The 17,070-nt window shown below is 39.5% G+C and overlaps 1 protein-coding gene across 1 annotated transcript in view; it reads right to left on the reverse strand.

Moving 5' to 3' along the window:
- Window positions 1-12,210, reverse strand: part of MLLT3 (myeloid/lymphoid or mixed-lineage leukemia (trithorax homolog, Drosophila); translocated to, 3) — a gene marked incomplete at its 5' end in the record, with an annotated part of 37,021 nt that extends 24,811 nt beyond the window's left edge. The window contains one exon of the mRNA XM_010290313.1: window positions 11,563-12,210. Coding sequence (XP_010288615.1) covers window positions 11,563-12,210 — 648 coding nt within the window. The remainder of the gene's footprint in view (window positions 1-11,562) is intronic.
- Between the last annotated feature and the right edge of the window lie 4,860 nt (window positions 12,211-17,070).

Genomic DNA, 17,070 nt, shown 5'->3' on the forward strand with positions numbered 1-17,070 from the left:
GAAGTTAACAGCTCTAAATTTTATTCAAAGTCTGAATTACGTGAAAAAAAACAAACACACAGAAAAATGGGGCCTACTGACTGCAAATTAAGATATCCTAAATAAATCACCTGTTTCAAGAATACTGCTTATCTTGTAAGCTCAGTGGCATGAAAGCCCCGTGATGAGAGAATGGTGACTGTCCCTCTGTACTCCACCAAGTGTGGAAAGGCCATATTAAGCTGACAAGAAATATTCAGATATTGGTTATGTGGGAGTTTGACTTGGCAATTTTTAAACTTTCCCTTTGAGAACCTTTCTATACACAAAGCTCTCATAAGCCGACAAAGGAGAAAACCTTGCTGTTGAAGTCTAACCCTCAATTTTAGTAATAGGTACAAACTAGAAAATTCAGCCTAGACACTAAAGCCACTGTGAGAGTTTCATTCAACTAATCTACACTTTCTCCTCCGATGGGACTAATAGCAATGGTAGCAGAGAGGTGGTAGCTGTTCTGGCCAGCCCTGACAGCTGCTGTATTGGAAGCCAACACTTCCCGATTCTCTCCTCTTGCCCTGTTTTCTCTCCTGCGGCCTATTTTACATTATCAGCACTGAGAAGGCCAGATGTTCATGCAGCCCCAGTTCACTGTTTAGAAACTGAAGAGACAGTTTGCTGTCACTTTTGGTGAAGGTAAGAAGGCTGTTCACCTAAATTCTCCCACATATGAGGTCCTGATGTTAGAAATTCATGCACTTGTATTAACAAAGAAGCAGCTGGAAAACGATCTCACTACACGTAAAACTTCTTTTATGGATGTTTTTCTACACTATGGTAGATTTCCACACCATTAGAGATCTCGTCTTCTCAGCAGGTACTCACAGACTGCAAATTCACCACAGTTCCTCTCTTCTTATGTTGCTCAAACTCTGTAAGAGTGCTCCCAGCATGACCCTACATTAAACCTTCACCATGCATAAATCTTGTCGAGGTCATACACATCAAGTAAATACAGACCTAAATATATGAAAAACGACAGCTTTTCTTCTGAAGTGCTGCAGCAGGGTCCTTATGCACTGTCTTTGCTATTGCAGACCACTGGCTCCTGAACTCACATCACAGAGAATAAAAAAAAATTGCCCAAAATTTCACCATAGCCTACAGCAAGATCTAGTACAGCTCTTCCAGGCCATCTTTGTCGGCCTTGTCAGTTTTACTGCAAGCCTCATTATATTTATTTTTTTCCTCAACTTAACTCCTGGGATTTAAATGATTATGTGAAAATCTCAGTTTTCATTTCTGTACATTACAGTTTCATTGAAAAACTGTAGCAAGAAAAATACAAAAAGCTATGTTGTACCCTAAGAAATTCTCCAGTCCCTAAACAAAACAAAGCCCCTCAAGCTATTTTTTAAGGCTTCATAATTTTTACCCAATCCTGTGATACTGTAGACAGAACAATGATTTTCAGATGTCATGGTTAGCAACAGTATGCTCTACACACATTTTTCTCTATAAATATTTGAGGCATTTGTCAGTACAGTTCCTAAGCACTTGCTCTATGCTAATATTATCCTGTATTTGTCTAGTAGTTTCCACAAAAGCTCATACATATTATATACACACAGAACAATACAATGCTGATTCTCAGAAAAAAACCCAGAACAAATTGCTGTTGTCTTACTGAATTCTACCATTTACAGCAGACACATCTGCATGCTGTAACTCTGCCTACACATGTACTTTGACTGATTACTACAAAAAATAAAACTCATTTAAAGCTCCTTGTCCCTGCTTTGAAGACTTAAAATATATTTTTGATAGTGTGATCTCAGCTTTAGAGTAGTAGAGTTTTGCAACTGTTTCTTAAGGCGTAATATGTTAATAACACAACATAAAGACAAGGAAAACCTCCCTTAAAAATGACAATATCTAATACTTGTTTATATTTAAAGTACATTTCACTCAAAAAACATTATACAGTAGTGTAATTTATTTGTAATATAATTGATACAGGTAACTTAAGTTATTAAAAGTATTGGCTAATTATTATTATTTAAAGTATTGGCTAAATTAAGATCTCATGTACTACAACCCTGCCTAATCTTGAGTTTTACAGTGTTCAAAGGATCAGAAAGGCTGCATACAGCACAAATAAATCAAGTTGAACCATCACATCTACAAGTTGTTTTCTTTGGCTAAAATTGTAACATTTAACTCACAAAATTTTATCTTCTCCTAATGGTCCTCTGCCAAAGCAAATTTAGGTCACAGAGAACACCAAGAGTGGCTTTTTCCTTTCACCTTGAACCTGCCTTTCTCTGCCTTGATTCTGAGAAATTTCTCAACTGAACTGTTGTTGTCCAGAATATTCAGACCATGGTTCTTTACTTGATATTCCTACCCACTTGTGATAATGTACTCTCCTTGTGGAAGATGCAATGCAATAAGCACTGTCTTGAAACCATGTCCTTTTCATCCACAGAATAAACTTACAGTGTACTCATTAAACTGCATTAAAGCAGCATGGGCAATGGAAAAGATTACTCATACAATGAAAGAAATTAAACTTATCACAGCCTAAATCTACTCTTTTCTTGTCATGGTTTAAACCACAATATTTTTTGCTGTTGATAATTTGAATCCTTAAGAACACACAGGTTGGACTCATATGCAATCTCTTCCCACTATTTAGGTAATACCTAGAATGACCTCACACAAAGCAGCGAAGTTATTTGATTTACTTCTGTCCTAATCACAACTGCTCACCAACAATGACATTAAAGGCCATAAACTTTGCAATGGTTTTCTGACTGGGGTAATCAATGTCGAGGCCATCAATCCAGTTACTGCTGCCCCGGTACCCATTATCCCCAGATACAGGAATAATCTTTCTGTGGGCTGGCTGGGCACCAGTAGAGCTGCCTGTTAACCTCAGCTACAGAACACAGCCCTCCTGGTGACGAGGTACATATTATCAGTCACCTTTAAACGTTCTCCTCTTACGTTACTCTGAGGTGATGATACGAGTTTTGTGGATATTTAAACAGATTCAGCGAAGTGCAAATAGCTCCATTTATCCTTATCTAAGTCCGCTGCCTGAAACATTAATCCCTACAACACAGAACACCGTTTCCTTCACTTTTGCCAGGTGGCTTGCAGCACCGTAAGTACACAGTAAGCAATTCCTTCACAGAGGTTAAGACATCCACAACAATAATACGTAACATGTCTTAAGATAATTTGAAAAACCCTACACATATGTCCCACAGTTGGCAGCCCCGTCCTGGTGTGCTACACATGTGTGCATGGACCATCGTTTCAATGGGATGAAGTCACCATAAATTAGCGAATTTCTTTGGTCCCTTCATAGCCACACAGTCTTTATAACAAAGAAGTCTGATCACCAAGGCTTATGCACCTCCTTGTTTTCAGCCTCAAACAGAAAGGAACGGTGTGAAATATTGCTGCTCGGAGGGGAGCATAAGAAACTCCCCTAAAGTACTCCAGGCCAGAGGAGGCCCAAGCTACATTTCAGTCCAGCAGATAAGGATTTCCATTTTCAAGGGAAGATGCAAGCCGGCTTAGAGGCTTTTTTATTAGAGAATATTAAGTTTGATATGAATTATTACCAACACATCTGAACATTTTATTCGAAGTTGTTTGTAGGAAATGGTATGACACAAATTCATTTTGCAACATCTTTTTCTAACAAAAACATAGCTGTGCTAACATATTGACTAAGCCGAGTAAGACAGTCCTACTGAATGATGACACAGTGAGTTAAACCAAATTCACACCAACGCTTCTTGACATTTAAGTGAATGACAGTTTTTCTATTGCTGGTGTGGCGATGTAGGGCCACCTTGGGTGAACACCCAAATTGTTGTTAGAATTAGTTGCAGCCATGAGGCTTTCCCTAAACAGTAGCTGCTGCCTGGCACAGCTTGATTTTGCAGTGAAGGAGTGGACACTGTTGCCGTGAGGGAACAGGAAACCACTGAGAGGGCACGAAAGAGCACCTCTGGACTACATGTGCTTTCCCTTCTTCCCTGTACCAGGGCTACATGCACATGTCACTACTGGAAGAACAGTGACACACAGGCACTATCACTCTCGAGTTTGGGACAGGCACATGATGTTCATCAGGAGCATCCTTTGTCCACTCCAAAAGGGCCACCAGCATTCCCCGGCGGTCTGACACCGAGTGCCAACACCAGCACAAGCCCAGGGCTCCACAGCTCAGGGAGCTGCACGGCAGTCCCCCATCAGCAGGCAATGAATTGCCATTAATTCTACACAGGCATGAGTTCAGGCAGCCTTTATTCAGCCCTGATAAAAATTAAACTTCAGGGGATTACACAGTCTTTAAAATGTAAAAATTAGATTGTGCATTTACAGTGTGTCTTGGAGAATTCACATCAGTCATCACTAGATTACAGGCTGCTGAATGGGAAGCACTATTAAAATTATCTAATGAATTTCATGGGGAGTTTGGCAGCAAACCTTCAACAGTACATGAGTAAAACATGCCATTTTTGCCAAAGAAAACAACTGTAAACTTGATAGTTCCACATAAAAAATAAAAGAGCATAAGCGCCTTGGATAAATCTAACTATTGTAGACATAGTCAAATTATTTCAGCTGATAACTAACAGGTGTTGGATTTTATTTTAATTATATGGAGCCATTTCTCTGGATCACAGCATAACGTATATAAGTAGATAAAGCAACTTCAAAGCGATGAAATCCATATCAAGAATGAATCACCTGATCATGATTAAAATAAAATATCCTATCTTTAGCATTTTGACTGTCGGCCTCATGAAACTGTCATGACTTTACTGGACCAGGCACAAAGCCTTTTTTTGCCACAAAAGAAAGAATATAATGAAAATATTGGCACTGCACACACACTCAGTTAAAATTCTTACTTTCTCCAGGCTAGCAGGTGAATAGCATTTTCCAGAGTTGCAATATAGAAAATAAGGACCCAGTGCAAAAATACATTTATGCAATTGATTGAGTTAACCCACGCGAGTAGTTCACACTGAAATGGATATAGCCAACACTTGCCAATAAAGTAGAATACCAAAGCCTGAACTAGTAGCCTAATCACACATGATCGTTATTTCTGAGGTCAAAATATGACATTGCCTAAAATTGACAAAACAACTCAATACCCATAACTTTGCCTCAAGAAAGCTAAATTTCCTGACTCTCACAAGGTTACATTTGCAACCTGGACATCTAACCGTACCTACATAGTCTCTCTCCACCGTTTTATTTCTAAATACTTCACATTTTTGTAAGCCAGCGATCTCCTAACACACCGTGGTAATAAAAGTATCTCAGTTTAACATCTGAGATGCTGCCACAGAGAAATCACTACCTGTCAATCTTGCCACTTCCTCATCCAGCAACGGTTCATCTCACCACAGAGCGAGCGGCTTAATACAAACCTAAGCTTCTGTGGGCGAAGTCAAAGCACTTTTCCCGTCACAGTAACAGCTAATAAAAATAGGCTTAGTTTAGCAGCTGAACGGTGCTGTATTACAGTAGCTGCTGATGGCCATAGAGCGTACTTGCGCCTACTACCATTTCTCTAAGGAGGTCTGATTATCTTAGGCCACTGTTTCTCTCTGAACACGTACCTGGAAGGAAACACCCTGGACTGCACAGTATTTACACGAGACTCTGACACCCACCTCTTTGTGACTACTGAATTACCTCCTCAACAGGGGACCGCTATGGGCAAACAACCCCACAAGAGTGGCTGGTGAGGTTGTAAGAACAGCATTCACACCTGGGCTAAAAGTAACCAAATGTGGAAACAACACACTAAAATAACAAGCAAAAAGTAAAGATTCTAAGAATATTGCAAACCCATGGTCCTCAGCCAAGGATTGGCATCAACTCTCTTTTGTGTCATTAAAGATCTTAACAGAGTCACAGTTCCACAAAACAATTAAAACCTAGCTTCCCTTCTTTTCCTCAGTAACTACATGAAAATTCCACATGGAGCTCTATTTCACCACTGCTATTTCTAACTTTAAATATTATCTGAAAGAGACCTTACTTTGGCTCCCAGCCCTGGCAGAAAGCATGATTTTTCAGCTAACAAGGGCCTGAAGGTTTTACAAGACCATAGGGGTTTTCAAAACATTCTTCCACTTTTGTTAACAGTCAAATTAATAAATCATGTGCCAGATCCAAAGTGGCATTTTATGGAATACTTTAAGAAGGTACTCATGTTGTAACTTTAAGACTGCTTTAAGATATGCAAGCAGTTATTTAAGTACAAACCCATAGCCTATGTGATCATCACTACATTTTCATTGCTCTGTAGTGGACTTCCTAAGGAGGAGCTGGCATTTATTTCCAATGGCAAAAGACTCACTGGAATCCTCTGCTTTTAATAACTGAAACTCCTCACCCCTGAGCTAGCACAATTTGCTAGCCTGCATTTCTGCTCAGTTTGTATTTCCATAGGGTTCGACATGCCCAAAGGCTGCTGCTCTTACTAATGGCAATGCTAAAATTTCAGGGACGTACACAGGCAGGACGGGAAAAAACACTACACATCATGTGCAGAATAATCACAACAGGAGCAGAAATTCATCCAACAGAGCCACATGCATTCTCTAAAAAAATCTGCCAACAATCCGCATCCATGCACAGCAGATTTGAAGAGCTTTCATTCAGACAACTGCAACTGGAGATTAACTGAGAACATTTGTTAACACCTAAACATGTATGTGTGATCTGCCTGATCTCCTTTGTGCCTTTTTACTGTAGCAGCTTCACTTAGAGCTATGGATCATTTTTTCCTCCCCACCCAGCCCTGCAAAACTGCTAATAATCAAACAAGAAAGATCAGAGCATCCCTTCTGCGATGGCTCCACAGCTCAGAAGGGACAGCTCTGGCCAGGGAAAATGCCTCACTCAGATCTGAAACTCTGTATTTCCCCATCTCACACAACAGTTTGCAGCTCACAGAAATGTTACAAGAACATCATCATCATATTTCATGATCACACAGGCAACAAAATCAAGGTCAAGCCCTTATTTTTCCCCCATTAATCATGTTGCTGCACTGTCCCACATAGGAAACAAACAGATGGAATTTTCTTGAAATAACACACCTTGCCTTTGAATTTAAAGGCAAAATCTTTGTAGTTTCCAGGTGAACTGTGCTAATATTCCTATGCCTCAATAAAACCATAAATCTGACATGCCTTCACTCCATGCCCTACTTTACATGCTTCATACAAAAGCAAGTAAAGCAGTTGCTCAGCCTTTATGCGTAATTTCTAACCGAATATAGTACATGCTGCTCCCAAACAGCTTTGCTAGCTCGTATCATAGAACCACAGAATCTTTGGGTTTGAAGGGACCTTCAAATGCCATCTAGTCCAACCCCCCCCTGCAATGAGCAGGGACATCTTCAACCAGGTTGCTCAGAGCCCCGTCCAACCTGACCTGGAATGTTTCCAGGGATGGGGCATCTACCACCTCTCTGGGCAACCTGTGTCAGTGATTCACCACCCCCACTGTGAAAAATTTCTTCTTCTTACCTACTGTTCATCTACTCTCTTGCAGTTTAAAATTGACTGCAGGACATCAGAAGACATCAGAAGTCTGGCTTTCTGAAACACGCCCGAGGCAATGGTATGTTAACCCATTCTTAAACCTGAATTTTAAGGGACAGCTCAGAGAGTGGATTAGCCATTGCTGCCATGCTCTACCACATGAAAAAGAATCCACCTCTCTCAGGGGGTATGTCTCCACTCCTCTATGTCCTCAACTTCATGAGGGCAAAGGACAATATTCAAGTCTGATTGCCCACAACTAGGTAAAGCATGATGCCAATATTGAGAAGGATGGAGCACACCCTGCTTTTCCATCTGAAATTAACACCCATTAACTGAAAGTGCACACCAACCCAACCTGATTCACTGAACAGGGGCTGAAGAAACCAGTGGAGCAGCAGCATTACCTTCCTGTAGCACCTACCCAGTGAAACAGGACCTCTGTTTAATGACGCTTGTCAGCTTCCTCTACCATGAGGACTTCCCAGAATATCATCTTTAATTTAAAAACCCAAACCCAGCCTTTGCAATTAAGAACCAATCACAGACTACTCCTAGCTCTTGAAAACAATCTTTAGTGTGACCAGCAATGGGAAGAACCTGACTTTTGCAGGAAGTTCTAGCTTCTGGTGAATATGTTTGATAAAGGCAGTACGAGTTCATCTTAACTTCTGCTATGCAGCTTGTTAAGATTTTCAGAGAAAATTCCAGCACTATTTGCTGATGTCCTACTTCTTAACTTGCTTCTCGCATATTATAAAAAAATCAGTTAATGGGCAAAATTCAGAAGCAATGAACATTTACCAAGGGAAGACACCTCCAGCACCACTGAAATAGAGATCTCTACCCTCCCCCCCCTTTTTTTTTTTTTTGAAGAAATGCACAAAAAACCTACTCATTTTTGTGCACCTACTGACAAACTGAACTTTCTGTAAATTATAAAAGTATGACTAGAATAATTCTTGATGAATACAACCTTAGCCACAGAGCAGTTACAGACAGCTCTGTTATGTTACACCTTTTATTACACTATTATCGTATCTGATATGCATAGTTATGCATATAAGCTAATACCAAGAAAGTGAACAGTCATCATTTTGAGACATGTGAGTTTGAGAATGATAATGTCTCTTACTCCCTGGAGTGAAGACAATATTGTCCTCACAAAATTCTTAGCAAAGTTATTCATAATTTTATTACAACCATTCACAGAGTATTAGGTTGGCACTATGTCATAAATGTAACTTAAACAAGAAGAAATACACTTGACTCAAAGTTAATATTTTTGTGGTATCCTAACAATTTTCTTTTAGGTATTGATTTGTAATCTGATTTGTTATATCTAACCCAAATTTGCTGAGTTGGGTTTCGTGATTTTGCTTTTTTAAAGCCACTTTAGGAATAAATCCTGGATACTTTACCACTGAATATACTCCTAAACAATGGTACAATCTTTGTTCATCAATGCTACGATACCCCCCATTGCAACTATAGCAGTAAGAAATAACATTTGACTGAATTTTATAGCATATTATTATGCTAGAATATGCCACTGAAGAAGTGTCTTCCCAGCTTCAGGCAACTATGTTGGTAAATATCATGAATCATTAACAGATCTGAAATAACTATTCCCGTATAACAAAAGCATTATCATATTTTCAGTTCCATTACTCTCTATGTAACATTGCAACCCTTGATTTTTTTTTTCTTTGTATGTCTATAAACATAGGATATACCCTTCATGGACCTAGCTGTAAAATCTACTCCCTTTTCCTGAAATGCTTAGAAACACACCAACACATACAGAAAGCTCAAACTACTTTTTCCAACATAGAGAATTACGTCTCTTACACTGCTCGGTCACCTTTTGTTAGGCTCCCTGGTTAAAACTAATGAAGCGTAGAAGGAACAACTCTTTGTGAAATGCTGTAGACACTCATTAACCAGGCTACCCAGCTCTTTCTCCCACAGCACTAACAATGGTGTGAATCCAGTCATCTTAAGGAATTATTCTGTGTTTTCTAGATTTTTTTTTCTAAAAATCAGTACATTATTGACTTTCTAAATAGTATCTAGTCACTTACATGGTGCCATACTCAGCCTGATTTATTAATGAGCACAGTCCCAAAGTGGCAGACATCCTTTTCATCAACACAGATGTGGACCACACTGGCCCTCCCACTGAAGACCTATCTGTTCCATGATCCAGGACATCAACATTAAAAGACACCAGAGCCCTGACCAGCAGGATCTGCTTCTCTTTGAGTGGACTCAGGTAGTTTACCCTCTCAGTAACACTGGCTCACAGAACTAGAAAACCTGAATCTTCTTTCTTGCTTAGTGCAGAATTAAGGCACCCATTAGGTCCTGCAGGTCAACCTGCATGACCAGCAGTGCAACTGGATTTCTGTCATCCCATGAAAAACACAGGGGTGTACCCATTATACCATTGGTAATGGCCAAGAAGCTGCAAGGCAACTGAGAGGTAAGCACATGTCAACAACTAAAAAGGATCAGTTTTAAGCATCTATCGTATCCTTCACATATCAGTTATCTGCAAGTTGCTATGCAGCACACACCTCTGTAGTGCCTGCATCTGTAAAATTCCAGTTACATTGCAGTTGCTCCTCTCAGTTTTTTTGTCTTTTGAATTAAAATGGAGAATTGCTGCTGCCCGTAAAAGTGTATGTGCCATTATATGGCACCTATTTGAATGAACAGGAAATCTGAAAGCACAATCAATGCTAATTAGCCAGCTTCACTGACAGTAAGTAGAAAGTCTTAAGGGTACTGACATAAATTAAAATAGAAGAATAACTTCTTTTGAAGACATTAAAAATTAATTCACACTAAGGCTGACAAGTGTGAATATTTTCAGGTTTAAAGACAAATTAATACGTTCTAAGGCAGAACAACAATGCCACCCCAAACACAGTATCATCAGTGTCATGCTGTAAAGTAGAGCCTGTCCTATTCTATACTTTCTAAATTTTACAGCCTTTGCATGCCCTAAGGGACCAGTCATTAAAAGGTCACTTCAGAAATAAATTACTTTCTCCCGCCTGCCAGGTTTCTATGAAGTAAAAACCTAATGTTAACACCTCCCCACAGCAAGGTATTTATTGTCTGTTCCAGAGAGGGCAAGCAGGGCTATGAAGCTGATAGCAATAACACAGGCACACAATGAAAAGCAGAAAAATGAGAGAATTGAATACGTACAGCTGGGAAGACTTCCTCTCTACCATGCACACTACCTCTAGCCATAAGCACAAATAAAGGCACCAAACAAGCCTTCTCTTACCACCCTTTGCCTTCTCTACTCATTTCTCTATAAAAGATGTTTCTGGAAACTTAAGTCTGCTAGGACAAGAATCAAAATCCTAATCAACAAAAAATTATGCTTGAAACAGATGAACAGGTATGATACACAAATATTTTCAGGAAAGCAAGAGTTCCATAAAACCAGTCTTTCTTCTTGGGTAAGCCTGTTACTTTGGATAGATACTCCTCACCAAAGCAAGGATTCTAGCAACTCCTCCTCCTCTACAAAACTGGCACAGAACTGCCCTTTTCATTAGAAAAATAACAAATAACACTCTGACTTACAGCAACCCTTTCCTGAATTTACTGAAATCTCTAACACCTGAACACAAAGACTTAGGGTGTCAAATACAAGCATTTAAATCAATCTCCTTTTCTCTCACAAGAAGCATGAAATTCAAAAGAACAAGATCAAAAGAGCAGTATTATTTATAGCCATCTCCCATCTGCTCATTCATCACAATGTTGACAGATTTATAAATTGACTAGACTTGAGTAGGCAATACAATTCAGCTAGAATATGTATAAGTTTGAACAGCAGGCAGTCATCCTTCAGTTTGAACAATCTGCCAGTAGACAGAAGAAAGGAATGGGAAAACACAAATATGGTGCACAATCTCACAGACTGGGAATACTCAACACGCAGGAAGCAAAACCAAACACCACTTACTTCAGATTTGGACATGTTTTCCTCCACGTCAGAATCATTGGGATCTACAATATCATCAAATGGTGGCAGAGTAGGCGTTTTCTTTTCCAGTGCATCATTTTCAATTTTGACTCTCCCCACCTTGAGTTGAGATCTATCCTTTGTCTGTTTTTTGTCAGCTGAACAAGTAAGAATCAGTGGTGGGGTGCTAGAAAAACTTTTAAATAACAAATCTGAGCCACTTTTTTTTCTTTTTTTTGCAGTGGGTTCATCAGAGTCCAGAACAGAGGGCCTTTTTGTGGGGGCCTTCTTTTCTTGCTGCTGCCCAGCTGTTATGGTAAGGATGGGGGTGTTTTCAGATTTTGGCTCCTTGGACACGGGCTTGGGTTCCTTGAAGGCCATCTTAGGAACTATTTTTTCACCTTTTAGTGGTTTGTTTTCTTTGGGTTTCTTAGAGGATTCTTTGGAAGATTTATTGTGTTCCCTGGAAGGTTCTTTAAAGGCACTTTTATGTTCTTTTGAGTCTTTAGAAGTTTTTTCCTTGTGCTCCTTTGTTAACTTGTGGGTCTTTGAAAAACTGTTACTACTACTGCTGCTGCTATTTGTGTTCAGAATCCTAGCTGGGTCCTGCAAAAACGAGATGCAAAATTTTACTTGCAGAGAAAGAGAGCGCGAGAGAGAAAGAGAGCGCGAGAGAGAAAGAGAGCGCGAGAAGGAGAAAAAGAAAAAAAGAAAAAAGAACTCTAAAAGCCCCAAAAGACAGACACACTATGGATACAGCATTCATAGTAAAAAATTGGGACTGCAGGTTGAAAATCAGAAACTGCAAATACCTGTATAAGAACAGATATAAACCCCCTCATTTTGGTCATCTGTTACGAAGTGGTGGAACATAAGCAGTTACCACTGCTTGTCAATAGATGCGAGACGAATTAGTTTTGATCTTAAGAATTAGATATGTTTTTTAAGAAACATCATAAGATTAACATAAAGACAGCGCGTTAGGAAATGTTAACCATGACCACTAGCTACCAGAAACAAAAAATGATAAGGAAAGATCAGGATATGAACCATATACTGTCAACAGAATTATTTCAGGATCAGAAGTAAACATGTGCTCCTGATGGCACTTCAGGCAAAGCTTGTCTTCTCTACTGTAATCCTTTCTCCAGCTTTTGCCAGATCCTTCTCCTCATACACAATAAAAACTCTGGGTCCAGCCTGGCTATGGAAGACTTCATTTGACACACAACATCTCAGCAGTCAATGTCTTCTTATGGAAAACCTCCTTTACTAAAAAAGCTTTCTTCTTTGTATTTATTGCTGCTGTCTCTGCTGAGCATTTCACTGCAGTTTTTAAAATTCAACTGTTAAAAATGGGAAGGTTTCTGAGAGGGTGATAACTCAGAGGTCCTCTAAGGTAGGCAAAAGCAGAAAGAGCAGAGCAGTATCATTCCTCACTCGGCTGTTTCTTTGGTGGAATCTGAAAAGTCACGAGTAGCACTGAAAGAGGTGATCTGCAGCTAGAACCAGCAATATGAGAACTGCACCGGAATGGGTCGTACCGGATCCTTTCTTCTGAGAATTAACACCCAGGAAGTTCCAAAAGATGAAGAAGGCTTCAGCACCACTCAGTTCCACTGAAACTGCTAGCAGTGGGTGTACTCAGCCTCTCAAAAATACCCAGTAGCCTAACTCTACTGTTACAAACACTGAACACGTGTAGCACTCTTCCCAGAAACAAGCTTCATTTTCTTAATGCTTCAAATCTGCCAAGTAACATTTCAATATACAGGAACCTACCGTCAACAAGTTTAGGTTACTTACTTACTTATAAGCTGACTCTAAGCATTTCTAGCTATATATTGTCTCACACTGGAGAAACTTTCAGAAAGAAACACTTCAACAAATATATTGCATACACCTGTCGGTTTCCTTTCCCTTTACCTACAACAGAGGTTTAAATGGTATAAAAGTGAAAATACTAAAACCGGGGGGGGGGGGGGGGGGGGAAAAAAAAAGGATATCAAGCATGAAACCTGATGTATTGTGAAATTTCTAAAAATCATAACTCCAGGTATAGATTTATACCAAATGGGACTTCATTAACAATACCAAGCTGAAGTAACACAAAAAAGAACCCATACTAACCTAGAAAATAAAAGTATGTAAAGTTTTATTCCTGATGTAAAACTGTAAGACTTCACCCTATGAACCTAGGAAAGCAATCCCTCTTGAAGACATGATACTACCTACATGCTACATGCCATGCCACTTATCACACCCTCCAACTCCCAAATGATCAGCTCATGACTGGCAGACAGGAATAGCTTTAGGGAAATTACATGGCACACTGTCAGTGTGCCAAAGGCTCCCATGCTCCCACCTTACTTGCTGGTAACTATACATCTTATAGCCCAAGAGTCTTTAATTAGAACAAGAAAATTACAGTATTTGCCAGAAGTCGGAATATATTTAGTTAGGGGTGTCCCAATACACAGTTCTAGAATCATAGTTAATGAAATTCTTAGGTTGAAATTCTTAGGTTGAAAATAACATCGTCATTGTTGATGAACAATACTTACAATAAAGTGTTCTTACAACGTAATTTTTATGCAAAGAAAGCATTTTTGGAAATGGGAAACTACTGAAAAGGGTGCTAGTCAGTATAAATATTACAAATGCACTTCCGGATTTGACTTTCAATAATTTGGTTGGTTATTCATCCCAGTCCTTTGCAGGCTGCAGAACAGAGTAGTGTCCAAAATTCTCTCATCTGTGTAAGACTGGATATGCTTTCATCTGTATAAAATCCATGTACAAATCCCTAGCTCTCTTCTATCTTCTAGCAATCCACACTTCCCATTCTTACAGTGCTAAGAATCTGCTTTTCTTTTTTTGACCCTTGTACTGGTGTTGGCTGGGACAGAGTTAATTTTCTTCAAAGTAGCTCGTATGGGACCATGTTCTGGATTTGCAATCAAAACTGTGTTGATAGCACACTGATTGCTGAGCAGCATTCACACAGCATCAAGGCCTTCTCTGTTTCTCACCCCATCCCACCAGTGAGCAGGCTGGAGGTGCACAAGAAGTTGGGAGGGGACCCAGATGGGACAGCTGATCCCAACTGGCCAAAGGGATATTCCATACCACACAACATCAGGCTCAGCATATAAAGCCAGGGGAAGGAGGAGGAAGGAGAGGACATGCAGAGTAATGGCATTTGTCTTCCCCAGTAACCATTATGCATGACGGAGCCCTGCTTCCCCGGAGATGGCTGAACACCTGCCTGTCCATGGGAAGTGTGAATGAATTCCTTGTTTTCCTTTGCTTGTGTGCACGGCTTTTGCTTTACCTCTTAAACTGTCTTTATCTCAACCCCCGGGTTTCCTCACTTTTAATCTTCCGATTCTCTCCCTCGTCCCACCATGGGGGAGTGAGCGAGGGGCTGCGTGGGGCTCAGCTGCCCACTGGGGTTAAAGCACAACAACCCTCTAGTACATACATACATGTGGTGTGTCTGGCTGTCTAGCATTGTCACAGACTTATGGAACTGCACAGTTCAGCTTTTCTTCCCCCTTAACCACCCTTCTAGCCACCACATAGATGGGATAGCAGCAGTGCGCTGGAAACTGAAGGACCAAAGCAGCACACGGCCAGCCTCAACCTACACGGGGGCTGACTAGTTTTAAAAATACAGTCAGTAGAACAGCTCTGGAAGAAAAAACACCCAATAAAACATCGCAGAATTAGCCTGTTTAATGAAAATTGCATCAAGAAGAGGAGAAATTAAGACAAGAGAATACACCCACTTGTGTGCTCCCTGTTAGCAGATTAGTAACTACTTATGACTTGTCCAATCAGGATGTGTTAAGCCAGTATTTAATGCTGTAGGTCCTGAATGGTTTACAGATACATGCAAAAAGAACAGTATCTCCCTTCTCTGTAGAAATAGGTGAAAACAATTCGTTAAAAGTAATTTCTTTGAACTGTTTTTCCCTTCTCATTATCTTAACTGATTAGTGAAACACTGAATTTTCAGACAGTGCTGCACAAATTGTGTGCACACTTGTGCTTTATTGTTTAGATGTTTCTTGCGTCAGTACTGCAAATGTATTTGAGCCAGATTTGTAAATCTAACTATAGATCTATATAATATATATGCATCAACATTAATAAAGGGCGGAAGCATCCACAATGAACGATATTATGACGACATTTGAATGTCTGAGTGTAACGCACTGCCTCATTTCCCAGGCCACTGATTAAAAAACAAAAATAAAAAAGCACCAATCAATCCCCAAGATGTTTTACTTTAGTCAAAACTCCTTTCCTTCATTTTAAATTTAAAAAGCTCTGTATTTTGTTTGATGTAAGACCAGCCCCAAATTGACATATGAACTAATTATTAAATGCTTTTATCTTCACATCTTGTCCTATCATGCAAGGTCTATAAGTGTTGCTCTGGGAAGGAATAAAATATGTGCCATTAATAAATTAGATGGAGTCCTTACATTTCTTATTGGTCTCCTTACCACGTATTTTAAATTGCTCCAAAAGGAGAGACTCATTTTAGTGGTTTTTCCAACAGGTTGAGAGCTGTGAAATAGGTCCTGGGGCACAGTACTATTAAACCGAATAGGAATTTGAGATTTTTCTTGCCTTTTCAAGTTTAAAACCAGGCGACTTTCCGTCTACAACTTCTACGACTTCTACAACATGGAAGCTGATTTTCATAGAAATAGTACAAGTATATGACATACTTATGATATAGACATATATATATGCGCTCCCTGCCACACTCTCCGAGAGCTACTCTTTCATTATGACAGCCAAACCATTGCTTTTATATCTGCATTCATTCTCTAAGAAAAAACACTATCTCTTCTTATTTCCTAAGTTTCTGCAATGACCCTAACAAAAGCCAACAAACCGAATGATGAATGTGGAAGGCTGGTGGGGATGAAATGTGGCTAAATGTTCACATCATGTACAGCATAGATCTTACTGAAAATCAGAATGTAGTTTCAATCCATTTTCTTATTTACCAAAATCTAACTGTGTTTAAATGTTTCTTTTCCACCTTCAGAAGCGTTGCAAGGAATAAGAGTGAATGATGTATTTCTGCTAAGAGGTTCAAACAAAGGAGTCTTTTCTCAAGTTCATATGTAAAATGGAGATTGTGGGATTTTGACAGGTAAGATGTTTATAAACCATAGTTTACATTTGTGTATTCATCAAATACTGAAACAATCCAAGTGAATGTTAGACTTCGATACATTGCGTAACAAACATCAAAAGAAAAGTAGAGGATTAGATGCATGTTAAAATACCTGCAGATGTTTTCTTTTCTTAAGCCAAGTTAACACCACGTACATATAGCACTTCAAGATATATAACCCCTTTCTTTCATAGAGCAGTACTAACGGATATTTAAAAGTAAGTATTTTAAGAAAGCATGATAAAAATCTAAGGTTTTACCACCAGAGAAAAACTGTGCTACTGTGACTGCTGCACTCAAGTCCTGTT

This window comes from Phaethon lepturus, unplaced genomic scaffold (assembly GCF_000687285.1).
Source record: "Phaethon lepturus isolate BGI_N335 unplaced genomic scaffold, ASM68728v1 scaffold3657, whole genome shotgun sequence".
Lineage (NCBI taxonomy): Eukaryota > Metazoa > Chordata > Aves > Phaethontiformes > Phaethontidae > Phaethon > Phaethon lepturus.